This window comes from Thermobia domestica, chromosome 5 (assembly GCF_964235325.1).
Source record: "Thermobia domestica chromosome 5, izTheDome1.hap1.1, whole genome shotgun sequence".
NCBI classification, from domain to species: Eukaryota; Metazoa; Arthropoda; class Insecta; order Zygentoma; family Lepismatidae; genus Thermobia; species Thermobia domestica.
Window position 1 is genome coordinate 271,668,534 of NC_137458.1, and position 15,071 is coordinate 271,683,604.

Sequence of the window (15,071 nt, forward strand, 5' to 3'; positions counted from 1 at the left end):
ATTAAGACTTACGTCATTGCAAAGCCATCATTTTAATCTTTTTTTAAGATATATAAATCAATGGAGTGTACTAAAACTTTTTTCGAAAATTCGAATTTCTCGAAAAAAAGGCAATTTTAAATTTGTGAAAAAAAAATCTCACATGTAAATTAGGCCTTTATCAAGATACAGTCAAAATATAATTATGAGATCGCGAGATACAAATAACTGAAATGAACCGGGTAAAGTTCTTCCATCTGAAAACGCCCAAGCAGTCAAGGAATTCTGCCAAAGTGATGACATTTCTAGGATTATACCAGGCATAAAAGACTGGCCATCAGTAAGAGACAGTATGGGAAGAAAGTTAAAATTTCTAAACGTCTTCTTTTGTGTAATTTGCAGGAAGCACATTAGTTGTTTAAAGAGCAGTTTCCTTATATGAGCATAGGGTTTTTCCAAATTTGCAGACCTTCGCGAAAAGAAAAAAGTGTTAGCTGGAGCTAATGGAACGCACACTGCGTTTGTACGACACACCAAAACGTGAAATTAATTATATAAAATGCCAAGTGACAAACTCTCACCAATAGTGTCATAATAACTTCAAGGACTGCCTATACCTCATGACGTGTGAACCTGTGTTCTGAGGACTGTTCTGTAAGAATTTGTTCTTCTTGCCCAGGAACTGAAGTCATCAAAACTGTTGGAAGACGCCCTAGAGGAAAACTTAATCGAAACTATGACTTTCAGTCAATGATTGCCCGTTGATAGATGTACATTAGAAACTTTTCAGAAGCCATCATCAGAATGTATTGAGCTATTCTGTCAAAAATTAAATGATCTTCTTCAAAGAATCATGAATTCATATTAATTATCATGACTTCATAGCAAAGCAACAACCACGTTAAAGGAAAAAATTCTGAAAGTTAATTTGTTGTTGTTTGTGATCGCGGAAAATTATGATTGTTGTATAAGATGAGGCACAATCATTTCACTGAAATACCAACCAAGCTACAGTCCACCCCTTTTCATTTGTCACTGAAGAGGTAACAAGCTGACCACTATATCTCGGTTACAATATCTGATTGCCTTGAGCACAATACTGTGGCATTCTACTCTTTTCAGAAGAAACTTCTGGAATTCCTTCGAAGCAAATATAGTATTATCCCTGAGAAATTTTTTTACTTGGATGGTTCAGCTGCACAGTATAAAAACCGTAAGAACTTTTTAAACTTATGCATACACCAACAAGACTTCGGAATAAAGGCTGAGTGGCACTTTTTTTGTCACAGCTCATGGTAAAGGCCCATGCGATGGTATAGGAGGCACTGTGAAGCAGGCCCGTAGCCAGCCCAAAAATTTAGGGGGAGCCCGGTCGAAGTTTGGGACCACATTATAGTTCATCACCATATTATAGTTCACTTGTAAGCCTACCGTGAAAATTTTAGGAGGGGCCAGCAAAAATTTAGGGGGACCCGGTTCCCCTAGACCCCTCCTGGATACGGGCCTGCTGTGAAGAGACTGGCAAGAAAAGCAAGCCTCCAGCGTCCATTCTCAGATCAAATCTTAGAGCCATTACAACTTTATGATTGGGCAAAGAACAGTATCTCAGGGATTGAGTTCATATTTGTTACTCACTCAGAATATGCTGTGATTGATGGATTCTTTCTTTCTTTTTTTTTTCTTTTTTTTTTTTTTTAGAAAAAAAAAAGTTTTGAAGATATTTACGGAATTCCAGGGACACGAAGACTCCATGCTTTTGTTCCTCGTGATAGAACGTCTGTAGTGACGAAGCCCTTCTACTTTTCTTCGATTTTTAGCATACACCAGCTACTAAATCCAGGACGCTCCCATTATATGAAATTCATGGATATGTGACTACAGTTTACGAAGGAAATTGGTAGCTCGGACATGTCGTCACTACTAATCAAGAAGATGACCAGGTGAAGGTAACATTGTTGCACCCTGATGGACAATCACTTTAATTCTTTTTATCCAAATAAGATGGATGTATTATGAGTTCAGTCACGATACATTCTATGCAAAGTGAGCCCAGTGACATCTACAGGTCGTGTTTACCGTATTCCTAAAGATAACGTCAAAAGAACTACCATTCCAGAAATACATCTCTTCAAAAGATTTTAGCTAAAGGTTAGTCTCTGCTTATAGATGCGTTACAGTTGAGTAGTTTGGATGATTGCCAAATGTTACAACGCAAGGAAAGTTCAGTGAACACTATACAAATCACGTAAGGCATTTTTCTTTTTCACACAATTTCCTTTGATGTCTATATCTCTTGATCCCATAACAGCCCCAAAATTATATTTTGAGCGTATCTTTACAAAGGTTTAACATACTTTTTTTTTTTTTTTTCAAATTTAAAATTGCCTTTCTTTTTGAGATATTCGAATTTTCGAAAATTCCTTTTAGTACATCCTCATTGATTTATATATCAGAAAAAGCTAAAAACAATGGCTTTACAATAACGTAAATCTTAGTTCGGTACGTTAATTAGGGGCCGAGATATATCAAATTAAAGAAGCTAATATATGCAATTTTTTTTACTAAATTTGGAAATTCTGAACCGTAAAATTTCGAAAACTAATCAACCTAGAAGGTTGAAATTTAGTACTTTTTCAATCATCTTCACGTGACGTAAAAATCATAAAATCTGAAAGGGCCAGTATAAAACGGTGTGTTAAGTTGATATGGAAATCTTAGAAATTTTGTAGTTTTTGTGATGCCTATGGTTCCACGAAACAAATGGGTCTTTTCTTTGACTGTTTCAATTCTTTGGAATACCCACAAAAATTACAATGACTAATTCGAATAGACTATATTTGGATTAACAATAACATTTACAAGTGTTTCCTTGTTTACTAACAATGTGAAACAATTCAGAATTATCTATATTTTAACGTCAAAATTATATATAGTTACAATACCTACCTTATTAAATTTTATAATCTACATCTGTTCTACTTATTCTCGGTTATAGCATGAGATACGTAAATCTTTGAATTTGATTTTTTTCGATTATTATTATTATTATTATTATTATTATTATTATTATTATTATTATTATTATTATTATTATTATTATTATATTATTAATAATAATAATAATAATAATAATAATAATAATAATAATAATAATAATGCTCAATCTCAAAGAATTAGAAGGGAGATCTTACGGACCTCTTTGAGAAACACTGTTTTAGCCTACAGGGCATAAGGATGAGTCGAAATTCATTTGGTTTACTAAACTTGATCTGACTGTTACGGAGACAGCTTTCTTTAACAATTAGATTAAAAATATGTAGATTACTGTCTTGTAGTAAATCTTCATCTACATATAGCCTGGTAATATAATTATGTAACCCTGCATTACAACATGGAGTCCACCTAGAGTAGGGCTGACAAATCTTACATTTTTCCTGTTAGTTTGACGTAGTATTTTTTAATTTTCCCCGTAAAACAATTTCTTCAGGTTTTTCAAATAAGTAAAAGGAATTCTAGTAATGGATACGTTTAAAATGTTTTTATAGTTTCATCATCATCATCATCATAAGTATTCTGCCATTATTGCCAGGTCACTTCCTGCAAACTGAGAAGCTTCCATGCTCCCAAGTCTTCCACTAACTTCTTCGTCTTCACGTACGATTTTTCTGTTTAGACATCGTTCATTAATTGTAGTCCCCTTCGCTCCCTCCCTCTCTTTCCTGTTTCTATATCCTCTAATACATCCTTTACGATATAGCTCCTTCTTAGCCAATGTCCCAACCAGTTTTTCTTCCTGTTCTTAATAATATTTAGAATTGTTCTTTTTTCCCCACCATTTCTAACACCCTCTCATTCGTTTTCCGCTCCACCCAGCTAATTCTCTCCATTTTTAGCGTTCACCTCTGGTGCATGGGGTCCCGGAATCAAACCCTGATCCCGCCAAGTTAACTTTGTGGTGGACAAACACCGTGTGCATGGGTTTCCTCGGGGTTCTCCCATTTCCTCCCACTTTCTTCATTCCTCACCATCACCGTCTCCTTTAGCCTTGCCGGCATAAATGTGGAACGTAAAAGTCAAAAATTTCATTTCACTTTTCTACACATCCACATTTCAAAAGCTTATAGTCGTTTTTCATCATTTTTGCGTAATGTCTATGTTTCTGACCCATACAGTACAATACTCCACACGAAGCATTTTAGGAATCTTTTTTTCAACTTTTTATTCAAGAACCTACAAAATAGTATTCTCTTCCTCCTGAAGGCATCTCTCGCCATTCCTATCATTAGTAAGAAAAATTTTAGCACACTCTTAACAACACAGTCCAATTATGTAGGTTAGTATTTATGAAGGAAATGCAACAGCTTACATTTTTTCTCTTATCTAACCAGCACGCCTTAAAGGTTTTAGCATCTTAGCCTTCGTTTGTCAACATCGTTTGGATCAGATCTCAGTTTCGATAGATCGTGATGTCAGGACCTTACTATAAACTAGTTAACGCAGAACTCCAAGTCGTGAATTTCGATCTGTCCTTTAAAGGGTTTATTTATTTATTTTATTTATTTATTTATTTATTTTATTTTATTTTTTAATTAATTTATCTATTTTTTTTGAATGTATGAAAAAGGATGTGTAACTATAAAGAGATGCAAAGTGTTCATTAAAATACAAAGGGCAACAAAGATTTGTGTGACATAATTGGTAAGATATGAGGTTAGCGTCCGTTTCACTGAGACTAACTAAATGTGACGAGAACTTAGAGCTTAACGTAGCATACAAACCTCGTGAGATCCCACTGGGAATTATATATATATATATTTCATGTTGCAATTATTTTAAATGAACCTCAACCAGTTTCAAATTAAAATTATTTTACATTACTATGTAAAACGATACAAGTGTTTGTTATATGTAAACTTTGAATTTCACATTCTTCCTCTTCTCTGCTTCCCTAAAAATCGTAAAATCTTTTTTCCTCTAAAAAATCTCGCAATCCTAACCTAGAAGCTTCTCAGCTTTTACTTTATTCATTAATTTTTCTTTCTCCCTATTTCTTACTTTTCCTATTTTATGAAGCCTTTTAGCGAAAGTCCTCGTAATGTACTTAAAACATTTTTTAATTATGAACAGACCACAAAAAAGAAACAAAGTTAAAATACGTATGGTTAAAGCACTAGAAGTCAGGCATTCCCTGTAGTCGGCTACTGAAGATTGTAGATCAGGTGCAGATTTTGTTCTTCTCGGGGAGAAAACGGTATCATTGAGTCGGAGTAGCACTTACAAGTATATTGAGTACGTAAACCGTAGCTTTATCGCAAAAGAAATCGTGAATTTCTATAGTGAGCCTCAAAAGCCGTGCTCTGACACACTATCTGTTGGAAGGTGAATGAATTTTCGGAAATGAAATTTGCCATATATACGTATTAAATGCGAATTTTGCCTCTTAAAAAAATCATAGGAAAACTCTCTTACTAATTTTACCTGTAATAAACTCCTTTTAATAATGTGTGAACAGGTTATTGTTAAATGTACAGGACATAAAACTGTGGAGAAACTATAAGCGGGTCGACTACTGGGTTTTTACATCTTATGATGAAAATTCCTTCACCAGTGAGCCAATAATTCAATCTCGCACCTAAAAAAATTACGTATATGGCCTCGAATATTTATTTCTTTTAAATTTCGCACAATGAAAATATTGTAACTGAAATTCTATATATAATAATTTTACAAAATAAAATTTGCTCTTAAACGACTGAATACTGCACATGTACTACCAAAAAAGAAAAAAAAAATCCAGTGTCAGTCTACGTCTCCATAACTGAAACAGAAATTATTCAGTATATAAAAAAATATTTTAATTGCTAATACGAGGACATAAAACACGAATCACCGTACTGTGCTGTCATACTGCGATGAATTAAATACGTTTGACATCTCACTTCTCAAAAAAGTATCACCGAGTGCTGCTCTAACGCTGTGCATGTTGCTAGTGGTACGGTCATCTTCGTATTAATGCTGTTGCCGTCTCTTGTGCTGTACATCACTCTGCCACCTATCCGTCATTTTGTGAAACTCAAGGAACAATACTTTCAAATACCAATTACATCATACAACTTTTCGGCATTCTATATCACTTTTAAGGTTTTCATTTGAATCACCCTCGTAGAATGTAGTGGAACATTATATTCTAATTTACTAATATGTGACATGTTTCTGTCTACACTAACTTTTAGCTATGCACTACATATTTCGAATATATGAGTGGATATTCTTATATATTACACACCACAATCCTCTGTAGGTGTGAATTAAACAACTTACAAAGAGTGAAAAAGTGGCTTGTCTGGACCGGGACTCGAACCCGGGATCTCCGGCACACCGTGCCGATGAGTTAACCACTACGCCACCCAGTTCGGTTCCCAGAACAGCCAAACACTCTCTCACTCCTGCAGCCGGTGCTCTCACTCAGACCACATGGCTTGTTAGTGAATATTCTTGTTTGGTAGTTCAGTAAGCTTATTATATTTGGAACAGAGAATTGGTCACGTATTAGATTTCTTCAACTCCAGTGGTCAAAAATGTTTTTTAGAACCATGAGATACGCTTCGTAAGTGAAGTAACAAAATCACGTGATACAACAAAAAAATGAGAGTAATTTGTCAACACTAATCATCTTCGCTATAACAAGTGATTCTGTTATTCTATTTACGAAGTGTATCTTCAGAATTAAAAGCACGTTTGTTTTAATAAAACAACTGAATTTGAGGGAATTTAATATGTGAGACAATAATATGTGACAATATGTGATATTTCGTTCATATATTCGAAATATCTACTGCATACTTATATTTAACACGTATGGATCGCAAGTCTCATTTCCGAAAATTCATTCTTCTTCCACCAGATAGTGTGTCAAAGCTCGGCTTCTGAGGATGACTATCGGAACTCACGATTCTGTTTGCGAAGAATTTGGATTTGTTTATTTCATATACTTTTAACTACTACATGGCCGACTACTAGGGATAACTGATTTCTAGTGCATTAACCTTAAGTATTTTCACTTTGTTTCTTTTCTCTGATCTGTTCATACATCGAAAAAGGTTTCAAGTACATTACGAGGGCTTTCGCTAAAACGTCTCATAAGATAGGGAAAGAAAGAAGTAGGAAGAAAAGAACAATTAAGGAATAACGTAAAAGCTGAGGAGCATCTAGGTTAGTGTTGCCAGAATTTTGTAGTGATTAATAAAATATATTTTTAGTCCAGCTGGGGAGCTATGATTAATAAAATATTTCCTTAGTCCAATATGGTAGATGATTTTAAATTATATTATTTACTGGCAAACAGTATCTCACGCTGTTAAATTTGTGCATAAGAGGTAGGTTTTATTTTTATTTATTTATTTATTTGTAGCAGTTAAGTAAAAGAACGTGTTTTACCTTAAAATGCTTAATTACAATTTTATTAACACATGGAGAATTTTAACATATACGAGGGTCACTACGAAAGTTTTGATCAACGTAACAGGATCTGATCGTAACAGGATATGAATGATGCTATTTGCATATTGAGTTATTTTGTTACAAAACTATTTACGCAAGAAAACTAAAACTAGAAAGCTCAGACTTTATTTTTTTATTTCATTTATTTATTTTTTTAAAGCTAACTTTTACGAGTGGCAGCAATTAAAACTCACATGTGTACATGGTAACCTCTCATCCGAAGTTTAAGATTAGTCTCTTTGCACATGGCTAAAATGATGATGTTTTTTTTAATGTTTCTGCTGCCTCCGTTTCCACTTACCTCTTCTGCCAGTCTGAATCCCCATTATATTACAAAATTTATCAGTCTTTAATTTTAAATTACGTGCTTAACTTATAATTTTTTTGCAATTAAAATGTCGTCTTATTAGTTTTTATCACCGTTGTCCCTTAGGACAAGCTATTATAAAAAAGGAAAACCATATTAATGGTTCCTCTTGATTACTTAAGGCTTTTTTTTTATAATTACACTTAAGCACTATCACTTTTTAACAAATTAGAATATCCATTTATTTTTCTTTTTTTAAAAAAATATAAAATCTTTGTTTCCAACACAGTAGTAAATAAGAATATAATACAAAAATTCTATATTTAATCTATACAGATAATCATCACTTTACTTACCTCTTTCATACGCTTAAATGATTTCCGTTCTTGCTTCTTCGAAGCTAATACTGTGATTGGATCTCTATGCTTGCGTTTCCTTAATTGTGCCGGCATTTCCCTGACTCTTTCAGCTCGTCTTCAAACCAAATTAAAGTCTAACAGCAGACATCATTGTACAGTAAATGATGCATATTTTCTAAGAAAGAAAGAAAAAAAGAAAAAAGAAATAAAGATAATAACTGAGTAATAAACTCTAGCAGTATAAAATCAGTAGCTTTTAAGATAGCATGGAAAACTAATGATACACAAAGCTACCAAAATCATAGTTTACACTTTATGTATGTTGCAGAAGTCTAACTGTAAATAAAATTTCTCATACATTAGAATAAGTGAAAGAGAAAATCTAAGTAGTTAAGTGAAAAGAATTAAATTTTGCCGTAACATATCGCAATCTGATATTCAGTTGTTCGTCTTTTTGAAATATTTGATTCTGGATGAGGATTTAAAAAAAAAAAAAAACTTAATTCTACAGAGCAGTATGGTTAATGGTTTCCATTCATATACCTTCTTATTTGTTAATTGTGTTTAAATGTTTCAAAAAAAAAAAAAAAAAAAAAAAAGTATATAATAATTACAATATCACTAGCTTGCTGAGTAATCTGCAGTTCCAGATCGTTAATTAAGTGTTTATCATTTGTAATCTTACGTAAATACATACCAACCAAGGATTTTACAAACCTCATAAATTAGGAAGTAAAGAAAAATCTATCATCAAAGTTTAAACTTATGCCATTACATTTGTATATTCCACACTATAAACAAGCGGAGAATTTTATACATATGTCTCTTATATAGCAACATATTTTTCTTTTGTTGCGTCGAGGAAGAGGTAAGGAGCAGCTTACAACCGTTCGAGATTTAATGTTTTTCGGTATCCGAATTTTTATTTACTCTTTGTGTATGTGCATCTCATCGTATCAATTAGTCAAATTAGTCACGAAAGGTTAACCATGACCTATTTCCGCCAGTATTTACTGTTCATTTGTTTCCGATGGATCCAAAGTCATGAGCTACATATGGTTATATTTTGTATTGACTTATAAATATTTTAATGAAAGCAAGAATTGTAATTTATGTTTAAGTTTATGAAAGAAGGAACTTTACAGAGCAAATAGATCAAAGATAAGTAAAGGAGGGGAATTTATTTTTATGGGAATAAAGTGAAACGTACATTGGTGTAGGTTTTTTTTACCGAGCAGACACATCTTTTGGAACCGAAAATGTGTCTTTGATTCTTGCACTTAGGTTGAAAGTGGAAGTGTCAATCACTTAACGCATGCATTATTTCGGAATCTGTTAAAAAAAAAAAAAAAAAAAAAAAAAGTCACCGTATAGTGTTTCAAATATAAGTAGAACATGTGTGGTATAGAATGGGCAATATAGACAGACTAGAAAAGATTTAAGCCAGTGTATGTTTTTTCATTGGGTTAGAACAACAGCGCTAATAATATATTAACATGATAAATGAGGTAACGTGATATATTATTCGTATGTTATGAAAAGAGCACATTTTTATTTCAGTTTCGGTCGATTGAGGTTAAATGGGACCATTCTAGCTCGCTGATTTACAAACAGGGAAATCCATGTGTATGAACCTAGCGCTGTAAGAAGCAATTCGACATAATTTGACTTGTACTAAATTCACTTTCGTAACTACTGTGGAGTAGTGTAAATTCGATTATTATATTACTATAGGCTAACATTTATAGAAAGGGTATTGTCTAGAACCAGGTATAGGTTGTATTCTATGATCACCCTATGGTGCTTTCTTATTGCAAATAAACTAACAAACCCATCTAACTTAATCGCCTAATATATCGATAAACAGTATTAGATTGAATGAGAAAAAGCGGAAAGGCTATTACTCACCACATATATATATATTGATAGATAGATATAGATATTATTTTATTGCGGTGAGTAATAACCTTTCCGCTTTTTCTCATTGAATATAATCACCGCTCGCAATAGTGTGATAGTATTTGATTGGTATAACAACAAATAACCTGAATAATGTTCCTTTTCACGTATTTTTACCCGATATTCCCAGTACTTCCCACGGACACTCTTTTCCGAGGCTAAGACTTAAGACTATCCTCTATGCTTGCATTGAAATATTTATGTTGTAACAAACAGTGGTGTGAAAAATATATATACACAAACTCTTCATATATATTACAATAATTAGTGCACTAATAATAAACTTTTTTTTTTTTTTTTTTTTAATCTAGACCTATAAGCTTGTGCGTTACACATGATGTCTTTCAACATTATATAAGTGAAGACCATGATAGGGGTTAGTTTTAAGCCTTAGCCCGGAAAAACTAGCACCCGTGGGAAGTACTGGAAATATCGGCTACAAATACATTATAATGTGTTTCATACGCTCAATAACCAAGTATTAGACTGACTCACTATCTCGAATTATACACAAAGAATGAGACCTATACAGAAATATAGGTTATTGCTGTATATATATATATCTAAGCCAACTGTCATCAAGTTTCCAAATACATATTGCCTCAAGGCAGTTCTAGCCCACTTACCTACCATTAATAGGGCAAATACGCTATTATAGCAGGGTTTAGGTGTTCAGTTGCTTTCTCATGTGGGTTCAAAGGATACACAAAAACTAGAAATTACGATACTGAAGTAGGTAGATAGATTTAAGATTTCAATTAGGGATATCATATATAAAACTGAGCGTACAAATTAAGAATACGTGGTCAAATTTAGGGAACCATGAAATTTACGTTTCTTCCTGGAAAGAGCATCCAAATACCTTCGACACTTATCTTTTGTTGGCGCATGCCGAACCCTCACTTTAAACAGGAAAAGTTAAAAGTGGTGACCAGAAATAATAGTTCAAAAATTACAATTCTTTCACTAATTATCTCCTAATGCCCCATAGACCTTTTATTTTCCTACCGTCTGCCCAGATTTATAATAGGCCTGCACACTTTCATGTCGTAAATAATATGAGTTAAACCGGAGTTATCTACGTTATGATTGTTAGAAAAAAATTTCACAGATCCTTACGTAATTTCATGGGAGGAACAGATTGGGATAGCTGATTTTTGAAAACACCTGGCTCAAGGTCGATTCCAAGGTGAAAAAGCCCTAAAGCAGCATTATGCTTTCGTAAACTAATGCAGTGGTTTCCAACCTATTTTGACTGACGACATGTTTTACTTAATACCCACGGCATGGCGACATACTTGTTTTTTTTTTTTTTTTTTTTTTTTTGTTTTTTTTTTTTTTTTTGTTTTTTTTGTTAATGATAGAAATTATAATAATATACGAGTATAAATTTCTGTTAAGTAGTGACTTTATGTAGTATTGACCATTGTCGCTGCCGCTGGAGCTGTTGACTGGTACAGTCTGTCTGCAAACTGATTTTAAATGATTATTAAATGCTTCATGATTTTTAAATTCTAATACTTTGAGACATTTGGGACACTCTAGGACTGCGTCACACTCCATTGTGTCGTGACCACCGATTCGGAACCACTGGACTGGACTTCTGAATGTGCATTTCTCCCTTTCCCAGTGTATTTTAAACAGCAATGAACTAGATGCTAAACTTAAAATTCGAGTTGGATTGTTTCCTTTATATCTTGAATCACATCTAGCAATTAGCACACATCACACCCAAAAATATGGACAAATCATCTCATTTCCAAATTTTAATTCGAAGTTACAAACTGTAAAATACCTAAATACTGAATTTCATCATATACTTTTGAGTTAACTTTGCAATGAACATTCCAGTTGGTACCCTTACGCCTACAAGAAAAGTATGACTGGCTTAAAACGTTCAACGGTAGATGGCGTTGTTGTATATTTACAGATAAAGCATGTTCAATGTAATAATGCGAAAAATGCCCACCAACTTATGCTAGATGGTCTTGCATCTAATCCGCATCAGGGAATGGGGAAGCAGAGGAACCAGTGCTATAGAACGGAGTTGCGTCTGTATGGAGCGGGCGCATTAGCAAAGATGAGTCTGAACATGAATAAAAGTTTCTTTGTTTCAACATCTGCTAGTACTACTACTTACCATGGGTGAAAGTAGTATTATCGTTTTTCTTGTATATGTGTGTTTGGGGGGGGGTGCACAGTGGCTCAATGGTTATAATGCTGGTTCGAACCCCGGTGAAGTAAGTACGTGTGGACGACATCGTAGGATTTCTCGGGGTACTTTCGTTTCCTTTTACATTCTCATTCCACCAGTTCTTCCATCATCATTCACTCGTCTTAATCATTCATTTTCCATAGCCTCAGAGGCATAAATGTTGTTGCATATCCCAACAATGTTGTCTGGAGAGCTTCAATGTTTTTTTTACACTTCATTTTTTTAAAAACCCAATTCAAGGAGAACCAACACATATATAACACAAAAGAGACAATAGTGAATGTTCTTGTGGACTTCCGTCATGGAATGAATAGTGAACAGAGCAAGGATAGTGGAGAACGTATGCGTCAGCTTGTAATCTCCTGTCCTGTGGGAGGTTCTTCTGTTTTGAACTTGCATGTTTAACGCAAGCAGGACAGGTACTTCAGGAATCAAACTCTTGTTCGTTTACGAAGATTGCCAGCTCGTGTAAGGTAACTGCTTCAAGACACTCCTGTTTAAATGTGCAACCTATCAATTAATCTATCTATTAAAATGCTACAATAGCAATTGAAAGCGCCTGAGCTCCAACCTATAACTTTAGCTTTCAAATGTTTCATTTACGGTTATGTGTGATTTCACGTTTAACAGAGACAAACATTTTAAATGGTCTAAATTAGTTAACCATATCTTTTTCATAAAGTTTATGCTATAAAATTATTGTTCAAAGCCTTTGAATTGTAATAAGTCTTCTCTAAAATCAATGCATGTGAGTTGTGCTTCCATCTTCCGAGTTCTTTTAAACTATGTTTATATGTTTGTGGCCAATCCTTTCGACAAGAGATCTCGGAAACTACAGGCTCTAGAAAGATGACGTTTTCACTGATCGATTGGAAATTTTGCGTAGATTGTCCAGTTCTAATTGAATATTTAAAAAAAAACATGGCCATTATCTTTTTATTACATTTTTTTAGGGTACGCTGGAAGCGTTGAAATTTAAAAAAAAAGCATCATATCCTACGCGTTATACATTCCAACACTACAATATTGTATATTGGGGTTGTATATGTCTCAGGCGTTTGTTCCATGGCCAAATAATAGTGAAAATGGAAGGATAACCATTTCTCGAGTCTTAAGATAAATCTTTATTTTTTGAGTGTTTTGCCCAATGAACACCATATATAACTGACATTATAATTAATTGTATATGTAACTGCTTATTACATACTGCATGCAAGAAGAAAGAAAACACTGGTCATGCTTGAATTAGAAACTCCAACCGGAAGTAGACTCAAATCTTGCAAACGGTGCGAGATATTGAGAAACAAATAATCGATAAAATCTCCCCTTTATGATACGCCTTGCCGGTTTTTTTTTTTTTTTTTCAAGACTTCTTTCACTTGTGTCTCTAAAGGGACATGTACAGATGTTGTGAGGAATGAGAAGGATATTTATGTTCATATGCGAATGATGCGCTGTGTAGAGAGCGCAGGTTCAGCTAGTATACAAATACGATGATACAACTTTGATTTTCATCTGTTTTATCATCATCTTCCATCTATACTGTTTTCCAATAACGTTATTAAGCCAGTACAAAATTTAATAATCTGTTATAGAAACAACAACAAGCATAGCGTCAGAACGTGTTCCTGGGGCAGTTCCTCGTAACTGCATAACTTCAGAAACAATGTGAGCGAATTTTAACATGCCACACATCACATACAACATATACATATCTGACGGCATGAGACACGCGGTACGTATGTATATCAACTTAACTGACAAACTTGAAAATATATGTAATTATCTGGCTAAACTTTGGATTAATATGTATAAAAAGGTAACAAATGTAAACAGGATTGATAGGCATTTTTCATTTTGATTGAATTTCGATCCAGAGGATTGAAGGCAGGATGACTTTTCTTACACATTTTTCATTACTTATTCCTGCATTTTCTTACACATTTCCATAACACACAACACAATTTTAAACATTAGTTATGAGAATTACAACGTTATTCTCTAATTTTCATGCAATTATAGGTATTTTAAAATTTGTTCATATCTTAACAACAGGAAAAGTTTACGACGAACTTTATATATATATATATATATATATATATATATATATATATATATATATATATATATAATAACGAAGAAATCTGCTTCCAGAATTCTTCTCCGAATGCGCATATAGTAACTTGCGTACAGATAAACCTTATGAAGGCAATTCTAATAATAAGTTTAAACAACAAATTAATTCAATAATTCATTCTGCACATAAATTCGATGAATTAAAACAAAAAGAAATAAAAAGATTACATAAGAAAATTCCTTCAAGGAATACAAATAATAATTCTGTAACGTCATAACGTTACAAGCTCGACATTCTAATTAAGAAGTTTTAACTACTTGGTCTTAGATTTGACTTCTATGCAGTCACCTTCAGAAACTGGGTCTTGTATCAATCAATTCCTTCCATTAGACAGCATAGAAATTATTTTTAAAAAATTCGAAATATATATATATATATATATATCCAGCTAAGTCTGGTTAAACCAACACACATGTATATGCCACTAATAATATACAAGGAAACATATGCAATTAAACTGATGACTAGTGAGCAATGGCGTACGCAGAAGTTCAAGAGGATATTCAAACTCCCAAGTTCATATAATTTTAGAAGTTTGCACAATATTTTTTGATATGGCAAGTATATTTTTTCATACCTATCTTGCTCAATAGGGTAAAAGGAGACAAAACCCCG

General features: G+C 33.4%; 1 protein-coding gene across 4 annotated transcripts in view; it reads right to left on the reverse strand.

Annotated features, from left to right (window-relative positions):
- LOC145686626 (protein C-mannosyl-transferase DPY19L3-like) overlaps window positions 1-15,071 on the reverse strand; it is a 142,011-nt gene that overhangs the window by 112,387 nt on the left and 14,553 nt on the right. For all 4 annotated transcript variants that reach the window (XM_081760090.1, XM_081760089.1, XM_081760091.1 and 1 more), the window contains exon 2: window positions 8,143-8,320. In XM_081760090.1, the coding sequence (XP_081616216.1) occupies window positions 8,143-8,238 (96 nt within the window). In that variant the 5' untranslated portion in view covers window positions 8,239-8,320. The remainder of the gene's footprint in view (window positions 1-8,142; window positions 8,321-15,071) is intronic.